The following is a 17,045-nucleotide window of genomic DNA, read 5'->3' as shown; positions in this document are numbered from 1 at the left end:
TATATATATATATATAATGTTTGACAGGTAGCACTGCTGAGCTACAGCTTTGAGAGCCTAGTCTACCATGTCCTCCACACTAGGGTACCCAAGTTCTCTTATAAAACCCTCACAGGATGGTGGAACCATGGTTCTCTCAAGTTCAGGTACTATTTTTCGAATAGCATTTTGTCTGCAAAACAAAAAATAATATATTCTTGCAGAAAAATAGAAAATATTTTAGTTTGTTCTGTTTTTCTGATATTTTGTACTTCACTGAACATATTACATATTTGATTATTTTATTTTTATTCAAATGTCAAAATGAAAATTACATACCATCAACATCCTTTCTTCTTTCTTAGTAGTTTTTCTCACTGGGGTTAAAATTTGTAAACCACTTTTGTTCATAAAACTTTAAAAGAGCGATTAAAGTTTTAGGTTATTGTTGATCTAAAAATTAATGTTAAAAGTTTCAATTTAAAATATTTTAGCTATAGAAACATAAAAAGTTAATATTAAATATTTTGAAGAGTTTGAGCTGTAAAAAGATCATTTATGAAAATAACTGTCTCATAAGAGAGTTTTGTAAAGTAACATTATTATTTATTTCACTGATTTCTTGAGAGAATCTCTTCCAGGTAAAGGAGTTATCATTTTGTTTTTAAAACTTAAACCCAAATATTTAAGTTTTAAAAGTTAATTAATAACGTTAAGGTTCAAGTTATTTACAAATCTTTCTTATACTATCTGATCTGTATATTTTTCTTGTACCATCAGATGGACAGTATAAAACCAAAGGCATAAATACAGAAATTATATGTATAGTAATTATATTTATAATTTTTTAGTATTTTTAGTTTTAGTATTTAATTTGTAGTATTATATATATACATTGTTTACTTCAAATTATCATCATATACAGATATTTAAAACACAAAACAAATTTTTGGAAAATCCCAGTATATAAACATATCCCAACTTACCTTAATGTGTTTATTGAAGTCACTTTATCTTGAATAAAAATATTTTATAATTCATAATTTAAAAAACCCTCTTTCATTCAAACATTTATTTGATAATAGTTAGAAGTTCAAGCTTAGTATCATTAGGGATGTTCCAACATGATTCAAAGCTATCATCAAACTATTGGGCGCATGTTAACATGGGATTTGGAAAGAAAAATTCTTTGCATGTATCCGGTTGTTTGATGATAGTTTTAACTCGTGTTGAAATAAACTTACACACTATAAGTGAGACTAATACACTTCTAAACACCGAATACTTATTTGGTTTTATTTGTCTATTTCATTTCTGCCATTTTTTATTAAATTATAAAATTGTATTAGTTAAAATATTTCTTTATCAATGTATAAGAGTTTTGAAATGTGCCCAGACACCTCGTGATTCAGCACTACTTGACAATGGTAGATGGAACAGAGCGACTGCTGGACCAGCTGGATTTGGTGAGGCGGACTAGCGAGTTGGCCAGCCTCTTTGGGATACAGTTCTATGAAGTCTTCTCTCGAGGCTCACAGGTTCATATATCTAATTTTATTGTTATATTTATATTTCAGAGTTAAAATAGACAACTGATATAGCTTAAAGTGTACCATCAGAGATTCTTAATATTGTATCTGACCTTGTTTCAGTTTCGTGTGGAGTCAATGATGTTGAGGCTGGCAAAGAGGCTAGGATTTGTGGCAGTTTCCCCAAGTGTGGATCAGCGGGCCCATATGATGGCACCACAATCATTACCACTCATCATGGAACCTGAGTCCAGGTATTTTTTTTTTTCTATCATTTTCCTTAGTTTCAAATTAATTTAAATCCAATCATCAGTTAACAACATATCAAATTTGATGATTTCGAAAAATATAAGAGTATATTTTTTCAATTCATCAATCTGTGTCAACAGAGTGATTAAGTATCAAAGGAAGTATAGTTGACACATTGATTACTTGAACATTGAAAAAATAAAAGGATAACTTTAAAATAATTTGTTTGAGAAGAGGAAGGAAATGCTTGGCCAATTCCAGTTGATAATGATATTGAACTTGAAATAAGCCCTAAAGTCTTCTAATTATCAAAGTTTACTTGCTTCTATTTCCTAAAATCAGAGAAACCTCAAAATTAATTAATAAAAATGCGCTTATAATTGTTAGTAATTGTGTAAACATTGTTTTATTAAAATTAATTTTACTGAAGAGAGAGGACAGTATTCCTTCTTTTCGTATCCAAATTTTCATCATAATTTATTTTTTTAATCTATTTGTTTTTTTTTACCAGGTTTTACGGAGATCCTGTTATTGTTTTGGACTTTCAGAGCCTTTACCCGTCTATGATGATAGCCTACAATTACTGTTTCTCTACTTGCCTTGGGAGGCTTGCGGATCTTGTTGCGTAAGTTTTAATTAATAAATTCTTTCTGATAACCTAATGCAATAGAGGTTGATAGCTATAGTTGTACCTGCTCATATGGTATCCTGTAAAACATATATTTATTCACTTTGTACCCTAACTTCTATGTTGATGGGAAATCTTCTGTATTTCTTCTAATACAAAATTTTTAAGCTTGGTAAAGTAAATTTAAAACTACTGTTCAGACATAGTTTGATTTTTTGTTTTAGTTTTTTTTTTTCGCTGCTGTAAATTATTTTCATATTATCTTTAATTAGTATTTATAAAAGTATTATTAATTAGATAAGTTTCCTTATAAGTCGTTTATAAGAATATCTTAATAATCATAAGTCTTTGACAGTATTAAAATACTCCATATGCGTTTTGATTACCAGTTGTTAACTTAATTTTAGCTCAGATGAATTGAAGTTTGGCTGTACTTCCCTGAAGACAAATTTAAAAGAATTATTCAAATTACAGAACCATATTCACGTTTCTCCTGCAGGCATTGTGTTTGTTGATAAATCAATCAGAAATGGAGTGTTGCCTCAAATGTTACAAGAAATTCTGGACACCAGGTTGATGGTAATGTTTTCAAATACATTAAATTTTAAGCTTTATTTCACTGTTCTAATCTATAAATTTTTGTTTTAAAATTGTTTTATTCATTAATTCTTAATTTTTATATTAGGTCAAAGCATCAATGAAACGCCATAAAGATAAGAAGCTGCTGACTCGGGCTTTGGATGCAAGACAACTTGGTCTGAAACTAATAGCAAATGTCACTTATGGGTATACGTCTGCCAACTTCTCTGGAAGGATGCCGTGTATTGAGGTAGGAAGGATTAATTTTAATGAAAACAATTGTTATTAGCTTCATTAAGAATAATTACTTTTTAAATGATTAACTATTATGTTCCAGGAGATGTGTAGTCGTAGAATTATTTGAAAAACTAGTTGTTTTTTTTTTGAACTGCTAAAAATCCAAATTTTTTGTAACCTAGCCTTATTGTACATCTACAACAAAGGGGAACTATCATTAATTATTTTAACTTAATATGCATTGTCATTTATGAGATAGGTGATCAGTAAGTCAGTGAGTGAGTGGTTACAGGTACACAGAGGTAGGTTTTATCATGGGGGTATTCTTGATCTTTAAATGAAGAAATATTTCCTTCTTTTAGCATGTTAAAACGATATAAAATTTAACATGGTTGAGAGTCTGTTAATAGATCTGCTAAATGGAGAATGACATCACGCAACAGACCAGCTGAGTTCCATCCCATTTTGTGTGTTGTCGTTTTGATAGGTTAGTTGCTCATAGTTCGTGTTGTTTTTGTTTTGGATGTTTTTATGCTCTAATAAAGTAATGACAAAAAAACTAAAACTAGGAGAGGAAACAAGGTACAAGTGAGGGGAAGGAAAGATGATGAGACAAAACTGTTGTAGATTTTATTATATCATAAATCTATAATAAGGTGACAAAAAAAAAGTTGCCTAGAAAATCTGCTAGGAGCTTATCTGCATTTAACATATAATATGAACTTTAAATTAGGTAAAAATCCTATACTTATAATATTTAGCGTGTTAAAACTTTTTACACTTAACACAACATTGTGGATACATACTTCTTATATAATGGCGTTAATGACCAGGGAAGTTTTACCCTGTTATACAAAATAAAACAACAACTTCTTATATAGATAAAGTTGGTTTCTATAGGAACTTGCTTAGGATCTTCAAAAATACACATGTATCAATTTACTTTATCTTTACTAATATTTCTCATATTTCAATTATGTTAGTTTTGTTTTGTTGAGAATTAAATTATTGCTCAAATGAGCAGCTATAATCTTCCAGATATATAGTCGTTATTATTATTCCCAAAACATTTTTTTTTAAACACTTATTATCCTAGATAAAATTTTCTGCAACCTGCTGTTATTGCTCATCTACATTATAAGAGAAACCATCACTGGTAATTTCAGCTCTGTAGGCATTCTCGTTTTGGGGATAGTGATCAGTATCTCAATGAGTGAATTATTACAGATATGTACATTCTGGTCTTATTATATATGAAATGACATATAGCGAATTCTTATTCTTTCGTCTGTGAATGGTGAATTAGGTTGTGGAGTGAAAATTAGCAATGATAGTTTCACAGACACTTCTATTTTCAGATGGCTACTGAAATGTATGGCTCTTAGCTTTGTAGTAATTAATTGTGTTCATTTTCCAATAAATTCATCTTTTGCCAGACCCATTATTTTATTATTCTTATATTTAAGTTATAATTTTATTAATTTAATGTTATGGTTCTTGAAAATCCTATCAGTTTTTGTAAGTTAGTGATTGGTAGTAATTAGTCATATGTTTGTAAAGAAGTGTTAGCATATTTAAACTAGACTAGGTTCAAGTACAATAGTCTGAAAGCAGAAGACATTGAACAAATATATAAATCGATTTTTCAAATTTGAGCCAAAAATTTGAAAATTTTAATAGCCTGGCAGATCTGTTCAACATACACACAACATAATAAACTCTCCATTGGTTAAGTAACGTCGAATAGACTAAATCATATTAATTTTATTGCTAATCATGTGTCTATACGGTAATGTATCTGTATTTGCTTTCAGACCTGATTTTTGATAATTAATTAATATGGATTAAAATATTAAATTTGGTATTTTTCTCATCTTCAGTCAATATATTTTTTTTTTACATAAGTGAAAATATAATATCAATCAATAAGTGTTTCTTACCTTACTCTATATGTTACTATTTTTTATTTTACAGTGGTGGATATTGTCGAAAATAAAAAATAAGATACATAACTCATCCATATTATAAATTAATAAAAATATTTTAAATTACATTAAATTTGATATTTTAAAGGTTGGAGATAGTGTAGTAAGTAAGGGGAGAGAAACTTTGGAAAGAGCGATTCGGCTAGTCGAGGAGACTGGCGAATGGAGAGCCAGGGTCGTATATGGCGATACTGATTCATTATTTGTTCTCTGCCCTGGGCGCAGCAAAGAGGAAGCTTTTATCATTGGACAGCAGATTGCAGAGCGGGTCACCAATGACAACCCCCCTCCTGTAAAACTCAAGCTTGAAAAAATCTTCCTACCTTGTATATTGCAGGTTTGTTTTGTAATGGTGTTTATTTAAAGAACATATATATAATAAAGTTTAATGGAAGATCTTTCATTGATCTTGTGTAATATATAAAAGGAAGGTGATCCAGGTGCAATAATTGACTTACATTTGAACTGAAATAGTGGAATATGAACAAAAATAAAATAAAGTCTCATAAGGTTATTTTATTGAAAAAAATATCACATTAAAAGCATAAAAAAGTTAATATTTAAGTTTTAATTGAGACAAACACCTTATATTACAAATTTTTGTATAAGGATAATAATAATTAAAAATAGGAATAAATTTATTATTCTCATTTCCCTTATTTTCCGTCTTTTAGTGTGTACTGTATTTTTATATTTCTCTTATTAATTTTAAACACTTTTCAGACCAAGAAACGATATGTTGGATACATGTATGAATCTGCAGACCAGGAGACACCTGTATATCTTGCTAAGGGTATCGAGACAGTCCGTAGGGACGGCTGTCCTGCTGCTAGTAAGGTGAATGTCTACTTCGGTTTATACAAACCAACTTTCTACATCAATGCTTTTTATTATTTTTTTAGAGGTTAGTTTCAGAAACATTTACATTATAGCCAGTTTAAAAATCATAACCTTTGTATCATTGATATATTTTAAGGTTTTCTTCTAAATCTTCTTGAAATAGATATTGTTCCCATTGACTAACTTGGGGATATAACTCACCATGATCCGTCATATTAATTTTGATCTGCCTTCAATATATAGCTCATTTTATAAGCATTTAATTAAAAAAATAAAATAAACTGTACGACTATAACTCATGAAGGGTCAGGGATCAAAGTACTTTGTAAAGCAGCACTGTTACTAGACTAACGGTTGTGCAAGGAGGTGATTTGGTCTGAATCATGCTTGACTGCCAAATTTTTACCCAATTAAGGGTGCCCACTTCATGAGGCTGGACCCCGGAGAGCTGACTCTACAGGCTATAGTGAAACAGAAAATAATGATCTACCACAGCCGGATTCAAACCTAGGTCCTTGGAGGTAGTAACCCAGTGCCTTACCGCTGAGCTATCCACTCCCACTTGATAGTCATTTATTTATTTATTATTTATACACTTTTTATATGAAAAGATTTTTATCATAGTCCAGTATCATACCAATCAAAAGTTTTATTCCATTTAGATAATTTATAAGATATTATGTAGTATTTTTACAAGAATTAACTGGAGATGAATTGATATGGTGATTTTTTTTTTTTAAATTTTGTTAACTGTTCTCTAACACTGAAAGATTTTTTTTTGGTTAAAAGCACTGTGGCCTATAAGGCCTATTGTGTGCCATCATTAACATTACAACATTATAATATCAGCAACACTAAAACATTATAATGAGCTATTTAAATCTTAAGATGTGTAGATTCTATGAATCTAAGTATACTTAAGGGATTAATTAATTCATACTGCTTGGGGTCCATGATGCAATCTGCGCCAAACAGTGTGAACATCAACCCTGCAAATCGGTCACACCAGCATATAATATGGTATGCTGTTTCATCCTCAGCATTACAGAATCTACAGAGGTGATCCCATAAGCTTGAGGTTTAACAAGTCTACAGTGACGTGTGTAGAACTCTATTTACTACTACAATTTATAAGCTAGAATAATTCAATTAACAAATACTAAAATGAAAATAAAGAAAAAAATAAAATAAATAACTAAAATTAAATAAAAAATAAAAATAATGAAAATAACTGAAAGGACTTTGAAGTGAATAATATAATTAGTGAATTAATATTGTAATGAGAATAAAACAAGATGGTTCAAGAATACGATAAAAATAAGGATCTAGTGATATCTAAATAAATAATAATAATCTATAACTAAGCATACACATATATAGCTAATTTTAATTGTAATGTAATAAATAATTATGTGGAGTTAAGAAAAAATACTTTTGTTTTGTTACAATTTTAGATCTTGGAAAAGAGCCTGAAACTGTTATTTGACCAAGGAGACATGAGCACCGTTCGTCAGTTCGTAAGGCAGCAGCTGACCAAGGTACTCTCCGGTCGCCTCAGTCCTTCCGAATTATCATTTGCAAAGGAATATCGAGGAATTTCTGGTTATCATCCTTCAGCTCCTGTTCCAGCCCTCAAAATAGCAAGGTCTCAATTTCTTTCTTAAGTAGATCTATATTGTTATGTTCAGTAAAAATACGTTAATTTGAATAATAACTTCAATTAGCTTAAAGGCATTGAATTGATATTATTATTGGAGATAAAAAAAAATCCTGTTTATTTATTTATAAACTTTATTTTGTAGTTGAAATGATGGTACCTATAGATATTTATGTTTCCTCTAGAAGATTTAATTCATTTTTAAATCTTTAAAAATTTAAAATTAATATCCACAAAATATATATATACATAAGGGAATAAAGCAGAAATTATATTTCTACTAAATTACATTTCTAGTATGTAATTTCTGCTTTATTTCCATATATATATTTTGTGGATATTAATTTTAAATTTTTAAAGATTTATACTTACCTTCTCAGACCAATTTGGACTTACGGTGCACAAATTTATGGATATGCCAAAAAAAACTAACTTACTGAAACTGCTAGTTTCAATCAAAATTACTAAGACTGATCAGTAGCGCTCCCCCCTACATCAGTAACGAGAACTTACACAAAGACTTACGAACTCCCTACATTGAAAAAACCATTAAATCATTACATAAACGGTTTCACGATGCACTTCCAACACACACTATCCCTCTAGTTCAAGGACTATCAACACGAGACTTACCAGATACCAGACGACGTTTACAAAGGAGCTGGAATAGGGACCTCTTAAATTGATTTTTAAATTTCAATTTTAATGGAGAGGCATGGATGACCTTAACCTACATGCCTTCATGACATTATTTGTTTTATTTTTTTCTTCTCTCTCTACATCTCATTCGCTGGTTGTAAAAATACTTTTACAGTTGTGAATAAAATAAATAAAGTAAAAAAAAAAAGATTTAAAAATGAATTAAATATCCTCAGTTTAGAAATACATTATTTCATATATAGATTTATCTTTTGAAATATATTTACATGTTTATAGTAATAATAATAAAGGAACTCCATGGAAGATTTTACCATAGTTTATCGAAAGGAGGAATCGATAGGAGTGCATCCCTAATATGGCTTTGCACAAGGGTGCCCTTTTCTCAGAAACAGAAGGATTTATTTTCGCCAAACAGGACTAGGTGATAGCTACCAGAGCCTACAGATGCGGTATATGTGGAGAAAGCATAACAGAATAATATCGGCTCTTTGGAACAGCGTCAGAATCAATTCAGCACATAACATCAAGCTGCCAAGTGCTTGCTGGGAAATAATATTTACTAAGACACAACAATATGGCTAAAATCGTCCTTCAAGAATTAGCCAAAAATTGAAACTTCAGAATGACATCAGGCCTCATTATTACAAGCTCATCCCACAAGCGATCATTGATAGACGGGATGTCAAGCTCTATTGGGACCAGGCCATCACTACCGATCACCCAATTTCTCATAAGCCTGATATTTTGTTGATCTCTATGAGAGGAAAATATGCAAGTATCATAGAAATAGCATACCATCAGATGACAACCTTCACAAGATGGTAACCGAAAAAATTCAGAAATATCAGGATCTGGAAGAGGAATTAAAACGAATGTATAAGCTTGAGAAAGTCAGGGTGCTACTGTTGATTATCTCAACCGATAGTCTGATCCTGGAGACGACACTGGAGAGCATTAAGGACCTGGATCTGTCGTTCAATATTCTGGAACTAATGCAGAAAGGTGTGTTGCTCAAGACTGTGAGCATAGTCAGAAAATTCATCAATAGCAAAGATTAATTTTTCCTAGCCTCACTCTTGACCTAGGTTAGCGTAGGTGCTATTTCAGGTGAAAACCGAGAATAAGGAAAGTTCCTAAATAATAATTATTATTATTCTTATAGTAGTTTGATTTTTCTCCTGTCTTTGATCATCAGACTTTTTCAAATTTTAAAACAGAGAGCTGCTATCGAGAGACCGCAGGGCAGAACCTCGAAGGTCGGAGCGTGTACCTTACGTGGTAGTGTGTGGACCTCCTGGTCTCCCTCTTATCTCTTTGGTGAGGCACCTTCCTGCCTACCTGGCAGATTGTGCTCAACTGGTACTCAACGCTGACTACTACATTACCAAGGCAATACTACCACCGTTGGAGAGGTGTCTGTCTCTAGTAGGAGCTGATGTATTTTCATGGTATACCTTTAATAATTACTGTTGTATATAATTTTTATCCAAGTTAAGTCTCAAAAAACTCTGTTATTTCTTGAAATGTCCCAACATTTTGGCCAATCTGGCCATCTTCATGGACAATCTTAAATATATATTACATTGTGTGACAAGAGAGTAATAATAGTGTTGAGTTAATCTGTAATTAAAAGTTTTAAAATTTAATGGAATTGTGATAAAATAGGGTGATTTGGCTGAATAGCCAGCAAAAAGTTCTTAAATTGTAGTATGTGAAGTGTAGATTAATATTTACGATTGTACTTGAGGATGGCCAGATTGGCCGAAACGTTTGGCTTTTAAAGATATAATAAAGAGTCTTTTGAGACTTAACTTGGATACAAATTATTTTATTTAAACAATAAAACCATTTTTTAAAAAAAGAGAAAAGATTATCTGTAATGTAATAATTACTTTTAAAAAAATTAATTTACTGATAATTTGACTATATTTGTATGCAATAATTAAGTAATTATGTTATGGAACGATTGGGTCAAATTCAGAGAGTTTATGATGTTTTTAATTAAAAAAATTACTAACAACTAGAAAATGGCTTAAGAATAAATTTAATAGAGTTTTGCCTGATGCGAATCATTTAAAGAATTGTTGCATAATGATAAACTTGTTCATAGAAAGACTGATTGAAAATTCATGTAAATGAAAACTTAATTTCTTACAATTTTAAATTTATTTTTAAATCAGATTAAACATGTTACCGAACAACCATAAATACTTCAACATATCTTTAAATATTAAGATCTCTTTGGTCTAAAATAATTCAAAAGTTACCAAAACATTCATCTCTTCACGTTCTAATAACTAATAAGATTTGTTAAGATTTTTTAAAAATATTAAATACCAAAATTTGAAGGAATTAATTGAATTTAATCCTTTGCCTAGACATAAATTTTGATTCATAATGATGTATTCTTCATGTATGATTTAAAACAAAAATGAGTTTTTATACAAAATAGAACTAGTTCAGCATCTCTGTTGCCAACAGAGAAATAGAAATTTTGAAGTATTAACTGGCTTCGGACATCAATTACTTTGTTATGGAAATCTTTCATAATACAACATAATTTCATTCCAACAGTATGAGTTCTATAACAAACTCCTAAAAATTTATTAAATTAAGCATTAAAAAAAAAAGTTATTTTTAGTGTTCCTTATGGATTTCAGCATTGGTATCAGAATGATAAATATAATATAGAGCGACTTACAGCTCATCATTAAAGTAATAAAAATATAATACATTATATATAATAAGAGAACAAATAGTTTTTAACTATTTAATGTCCAACGTTTCGCCCCACTTTGCAGGGCTTCATCAGGGCTGTTCAAAGCGATAGGTTGAACAGATCCTCCTTGATCCCATCTCTTTGAATAGCCCTGCAAAGTGGGGTGAAACGTCGAACATTAAATAGTTAAAAACCGTTTGTTCTTTTTTTTACCGCAACCCTGACCATCTTCTTATATTCATGTTTTATGGTCAACTATATATATATATATATATATATATATAATACATTATGTTTTGTTTGATAAATAATGGTTAATAAAGTATTGTTTTATATTTGGACTGATTCAGGTATTCCAGTTTGCCAAAGAAACAGTTATTCCGAGGGCAGCAACCGAAGGGTAGCTGTGTTGTACGAAAAGCAACTATCTCCCAGTATTTCGCAACTGTTAACTGCGTGGTTTGTTCCAGAGTGACTCCTCTGGGACTTTGTGTTTCCTGCCAGGATGATCCTCATTTGGCTATAGCTCATCTTTCGAGAAATATCTATAATCTAGAGAGGAAAGTATTCATGCTTGATAAGGTGTGTATAGTAATAAAATCTTGAGTATTTGATTTTCTTCTTCTTGGACTTATTTTAATGAGAATGTTTCAGATCTGCCAGTCTTGCTGCAGTCGGTCTTATGAAACAGATTGCATCTCACTGGATTGCCCTATACTCTTCAGGCGGGTTCAGGCCACTAATGACAAAATGCAAACTACTAACCTGCGACATATAATGGACAACTTGATTAGTGAATTATCATTTGGATAATATGTTTATAATTATTTTTATAGTACTGACTATTTTGTAACTTATAAGTTTCTGAGCCATCTGTATTATTAAAACATTCTCTGTCTGGTGAAATATTTATATGTATTATTGAATGTATATTAAATCTTTGTTACGAGTTAATTCATCATGTAAATAATATTATAGAAAATATTATTATTCAATCTGGGAACTACTATTGTACAGTGATAATTTCAACATATTAAACTACAGTGATCCTGACATCTCACAATACAACTGTATTAATAAGTTTCAAATTTTACAATATATTTCTCAATCCATCAAATTATTTTTATTTTAATATAATTAAAATTTATTATTGTTTTTAGAATAATGGTGATATCCTATTTATTTATTATTATTAACATTTACTTTACTAAAAAATTAGGGTTGTAATTGTTAAGTTTAAGTGATAAAAAACTAATATTCATCTACATTATTTGACTTTTGTTATGAAATCCTATCTTTACAAATTACAAATCCTTTACTCTAGAAATTATCTGATTACAATTAATTTATTTATAAATAAATGAATCAAAATTAGTAGTAATAAAATACAATGTCAGCCAAGTATTTAGTTCAATATAGCTTCACACTGTTCCTATCTTCTTTTTTTCTATATATTTCAATTTCATCACATATTTCAAGGTTAAGAATTATCATTTCAGATAGCAATTGAAATCTACGGGATAACCTGTTATAGAAAGTCAGATGCATCCAGGAATTAAGTTTTTCACATAGGTAAGCTAAAACAGTCAATGAAGTTTGAATGATGCAGACTGCAGCATTTCAACACTAATCCCTAACTTTTCTCCTAATTTGGGCCAAATCAGACAAGCTGTTTTAGTAATATAGCTTTGTCGAGGAAAATATATGTTAACTGATGAGTAAGACAAAATAGTAGATGAAATCTAATGAAATTGATACAGGACTCATTTAAAAATAATTTTGTTTTTTTAACCTGGCAAAAGTGTACCACAGCCACTGAGGGGCTATTATACCTTGTCCTTTCCTCTGTTCAAATCTGGACATCTTTGTGAATCCATATCGCCAAGTTTATGATCTCGTCCAAAGGTAAGTAATCTTATCCTGGCCAGTGCATGACATCTGCATATGATGTGATACGTGGTCTCATCATCCTTTTTACAAAACCTGCAGGTTGGTGACTTTCAATCTCATTTTATGGAGATGCTTATTCAGCTGACAGTGTCACCCTTTTAAATATAGTCATGTCACCCTTTTAAAGTACTCTTGACCATATTAAGAAGTGTGTTACTTCTCTTTGTGCAGGAGCCTTTTAGGAACATCTTTGACTACTCTAGTCTCCAGAATAACCCATCCTTGCCTCAGCAATCTTTGCATTGCTAGGACTAAGACCATATATGGGATTGGGTGTAAAGGAAACGGACTGAGATCCCTTTCTGACGAAGTAGTCCCCTCTCTCATTGCCTTAATTGTGACCAGGCACCGAATCAACCCGCATCTTGCTGGCTAAGAAAAGAAGAGTTCAGATTAGTCTAGCACTCTTCCACCAATTTGGAGTGAGTTAAATAATTACCCAGTGCATAAATGGCTGCCTGAGTATCAATAAAAATTGTGATGAGCCTATCCCTCATACCATCTTTTATTAATTTCTGGGCGCAGACATTAATTGTGAACACCTCAGCGTGACTTCCTAACGATATAGAGATGCCTTGATTAGGTTAATCCATCCTCTATAAAATAATTTCTTACTTTTTCTCAAATTTTGGCAAAACTGTATTTAAAAAATAGGTATGCCCAGGCAAATAAGTTTATATAAGCTTAAGTGAATGTAGTGATTTTGATGAAATTAATTTTGAATCATTTTTACATTATTTTTCAATAGCCTGTAATATAGAAAAAAATATTAATTTCTTGAAATAAATCTTGAATCAACTTTCTCAGTGTGACAATTAAGAGAAATTAGATAAACTTCCACTTGCTCAAAAGATAAAAAATAAACATTTGCATTCCACAAGAGATAAACAAATCTGCATTGGATCCTTTTCAGTTGTGAAGTCGGAGCCTGAATTTGTAGAAATATAAAGAAGGTATAAGAGAAGATGATTGGGGGTGCGGTCAGTGAAGTACATAAATAAGTAAAAATTTATTTATTAGTGCCAACACATCGGCCAGAATTTCAAGCATTCATCAGGGATGCTTGGTCAGGATATTAAAGCCAAGTACCTACACTTTGACTTTGACTTCCGTCAAAACAGCCCTGACGAAGCCCTGCAACGTGGGGCGAAACGTTGAATTTTTTTGACCGCACCAGGACCATATTCCATTCATCAATACACACGGTCCATCAACAATCTTCCATTCTTAATTTTAATATAAATATTTTTCCTACACATTATTATATACAGTTTCGATATTATAATATTACACTATGGACTTTCTTCAACGCTAATATTAAAATTATTAAAATCTACCTATACTGTCTGTTATTCTCATATGTTTATTGTTTTTCTGTAATTCCATTTAATCATTATTGTTATCTTGTTTTTGTTCTTAACCATTATGAAGGCCTGAAATTCTGGCCGATACACTGGCAATAATAAACAAGTTTTTACTTATTTGTGTTCTTCACTGACTGAAGCTCCAATTATGTTCTCTTATATATTATCCACGGTCAACAATCTACTCTTCATTATAAAGAAAGTAGGTGCTATCAAAGTTTCTTATAACTAAGACTACTGGTACTGGTAATGGTGGGGGAAAAAGTCCGGCAAGTGGGCCTATCGGTCCTTTTTGCCAACCCCATATCTTATTCCTCTATATCAATTCTTTTGACTTTCTAATGAAGTTCAAAAGGGACTCCCAATCTATAGAGGAAGCCTCATTTCCTGAAATTCTATTAGAGCCTAATCTTAGTGACGCATATCTACCACAATCTGCTCTGTAATGCAAGGCAGTCTCTGGGGCCTGTCCGCATAAGCAGTAGGTTTTATCATGGACTACTCCACATATCTTAAAATGTCTTTCTGCAGTGACCTGTAAGAACTACTATTAATAGTCGGAGTTCGTTTCTGTTTAGGCCTAGCAGCCACTTAGTTTTAGAAGTAGATGGTTTAGTTATTAAAATCTTGGCCTTTCTCAGCCCTATACAGTCTCCTCCACTCCTTACCTGCTTTCTTCCATGTCCAGTCAAGAACTACTTTTCTCTGATGCCTTTTAGCAATGCCTAGGAATGGTTGTGGTCCTATAGGAGGGTGCTCAGCTCCGATTCTAGCAAGCTGATCAGCTTTTACAGCATTACCTCTGATTCCCTTGTGTTCTGACACACACACACAAGCTGAAGCTTCTTTAAGCATGTTAATGTTTCTAAGGCTTGTTTACACACTCTTACCAAATTAGAGGTGACAGACTATCTGGAAAGATGGTGATGCCAGTCCTGTCACAGCTAGTGACTTCAGGGCAGCTGTTGGCAAGATGGCGAACACTTCTGCCTGAAAGACAGTCGAATGCTTACCTAGTGGGAAGCTTAGTTCTATGCTTAATTCTTCTATGTAAACCCCTGCCCCCGTTAGTCCTGTCGAATCCATTCTCGATCCATCAGTGAAACAAGGCAGATACTCTCATGGGGTTTCCACTAAACCTTGTACCCAATCCTCTAACTTCGGGTGTAGGAAACTAATTTTAATGTCTAGAGTGGGTGTTTTATCTAGAAGTAGTGAGCGGTATTATAGTATTGGTAACTCGCTTTCCACCACTTTAGTTATTGTTGCGTTACCAGTAACTTCTCCTGTCTCTGTCCACTATCTATAACTAAGACTAGGATTTTTATGCAATGAAAAAATTCCAGAATATACAATAAAACCCTAAAAAATATGCAGTAAGAAAATTTTCTTTTTTTTAAATATTTATTTATTGCTATTTAAAACTGTACATTATAATACATTTAGTAAATCTGATCTAAGTTAAATTGGAGTGTTACAGGCGTGTAGAGAAACTACCCATTGGTAGCACTCTAATGACATTTTACATTAGCTGGTCTCGTGGCCATCTTCTTTTCACGCGCCTCGGAGGATTGTCAGGAATGGAAGAGGATGCAAGATTAGAAACTAAGGGGTTTGAGTGGTTAGAGTTGAAAATCTTCAAATATACAATAAGACAGCAAAAATACATAAATAATAACTTGACTGACCCTTTAGACAATATAAAATGAAAAAACGCATGTTAAAATTTATTTTGTGTAAAATAAATATTTGATTGATTGTAATGCGATCAAAGAGCTTTATAGTATACATCCACACCAAAAAATTATCCACTCTCATGGAAATAGAACATATCAAGCATTATGAATAAAATTAGACATCAGAAAAATTATTCATTAATGAACAAAAAACACCACTACAATTCAAGGTTCAATTTAAGGATTAAAAAAAATTGTAGTAAGAGGCCATAAGAAAATTTATGTATTTCTTCAACATACAAAAATATCAATAATTAGTAATATTATTATTAAATCAAATTGAGATTTATTAATATAGTCAGATTTAAAATCAGAAAACAGCTTCTGAATAAATAAATTTCAAAACAAAAAACTAACAATCAAACAAAGATGGAGACTGATAGTAGCTGTTAGGAAATCAGCCGAACCAGTGACTGCCCATACAGTCTCTTGTCCATTCAGTTTGGCAGACCCAGCACCATTCAAATGTGCACCTAACGCAGACCATGTGCATGCACCCTCCTGCAATACAATGCAACAAAAATTAGATATGAGGGACTCTTAAAATTTTCTTGACGACTGGCAAAACTAGTAAGAACTGATAATGGCTCTTCAACACAAGCAACTGATAATTATACTGCTCTCCTTAGTTAAATGGTACTGAATTTTATTTTTGGACTAGTGAAGTTTATTTTTTTTTTTGTTAGTTTTTTCACTTAAATTTGAAACATTTAAGCAATTCGTTCGCTCGGTTCAAAACAAACAGGTTATTTTACGTAAATGCAATGGAAGATGTAGCTGTCTTCAGGTATATGAAAAAATGAAAAATTTTACTTTTGCTCAGAGGACAATGAACTAAGGAGGGCAGTAAAGGATCTCAATTAATTTTGTTTTTTATAATATACATATAAAAGGGGTATTTATGATCTATGTTAAAGCGTGTTAAATGGAAAA

At 31.4% G+C, this 17,045-nt stretch overlaps 2 protein-coding genes across 5 annotated transcripts in view; one reads left to right on the top strand and one right to left on the bottom strand.

The window, feature by feature from the left end:
- DNApol-zeta (DNA polymerase zeta catalytic subunit) overlaps nucleotides 1-12,276 on the top strand; it is a 29,382-nt gene extending 17,106 nt beyond the window's left edge. For 2 of the 4 annotated variants that reach the window (XM_067047321.1, XM_014420767.2), the window contains 12 exons: nucleotides 28-146; nucleotides 1,376-1,517; nucleotides 1,632-1,762; nucleotides 2,269-2,382; nucleotides 2,793-2,964; nucleotides 3,071-3,214; nucleotides 5,275-5,523; nucleotides 5,910-6,023; nucleotides 7,481-7,671; nucleotides 9,561-9,791; nucleotides 11,413-11,644; nucleotides 11,717-12,276. In XM_067047321.1, coding sequence (XP_066903422.1) covers nucleotides 28-146; nucleotides 1,376-1,517; nucleotides 1,632-1,762; nucleotides 2,269-2,382; nucleotides 2,793-2,964; nucleotides 3,071-3,214; nucleotides 5,275-5,523; nucleotides 5,910-6,023; nucleotides 7,481-7,671; nucleotides 9,561-9,791; nucleotides 11,413-11,644; nucleotides 11,717-11,875 — 1,998 coding nt within the window. In that variant the 3' untranslated portion in view covers nucleotides 11,876-12,276. Of the gene's footprint in view, nucleotides 1-27; nucleotides 147-1,375; nucleotides 1,518-1,631; nucleotides 1,763-2,268; nucleotides 2,383-2,792; nucleotides 2,965-3,070; nucleotides 3,215-5,274; nucleotides 5,524-5,909; nucleotides 6,091-7,480; nucleotides 7,672-9,560; nucleotides 9,792-11,412; nucleotides 11,645-11,716 lie in introns of those variants that run through there. The other 2 variants (XM_014420769.2, XM_014420770.2) reach the window with 2 other exon arrangements.
- Nucleotides 12,277-16,312: 4,036 nt separating this feature from the next.
- Nucleotides 16,313-17,045, bottom strand: part of park (parkin) — a 7,995-nt gene continuing 7,262 nt past the window's right edge. Inside the window, exon 8 of the mRNA XM_014420786.3 lies at nucleotides 16,313-16,613. Within this exon, the coding sequence (XP_014276272.1) occupies nucleotides 16,510-16,613 (104 nt within the window). The 3' untranslated portion in view covers nucleotides 16,313-16,509. The remainder of the gene's footprint in view (nucleotides 16,614-17,045) is intronic.

This window comes from Halyomorpha halys, unplaced genomic scaffold (assembly GCF_000696795.3).
Source record: "Halyomorpha halys isolate HHAL.00 unplaced genomic scaffold, Hhal_1.1 Scaffold291.1, whole genome shotgun sequence".
Taxonomy (NCBI): Eukaryota; Metazoa; Arthropoda; class Insecta; order Hemiptera; family Pentatomidae; genus Halyomorpha; species Halyomorpha halys.
Note: the sequence above shows the minus strand (reverse complement) of the source record. Positions and strands in the feature narration are given on the sequence as shown.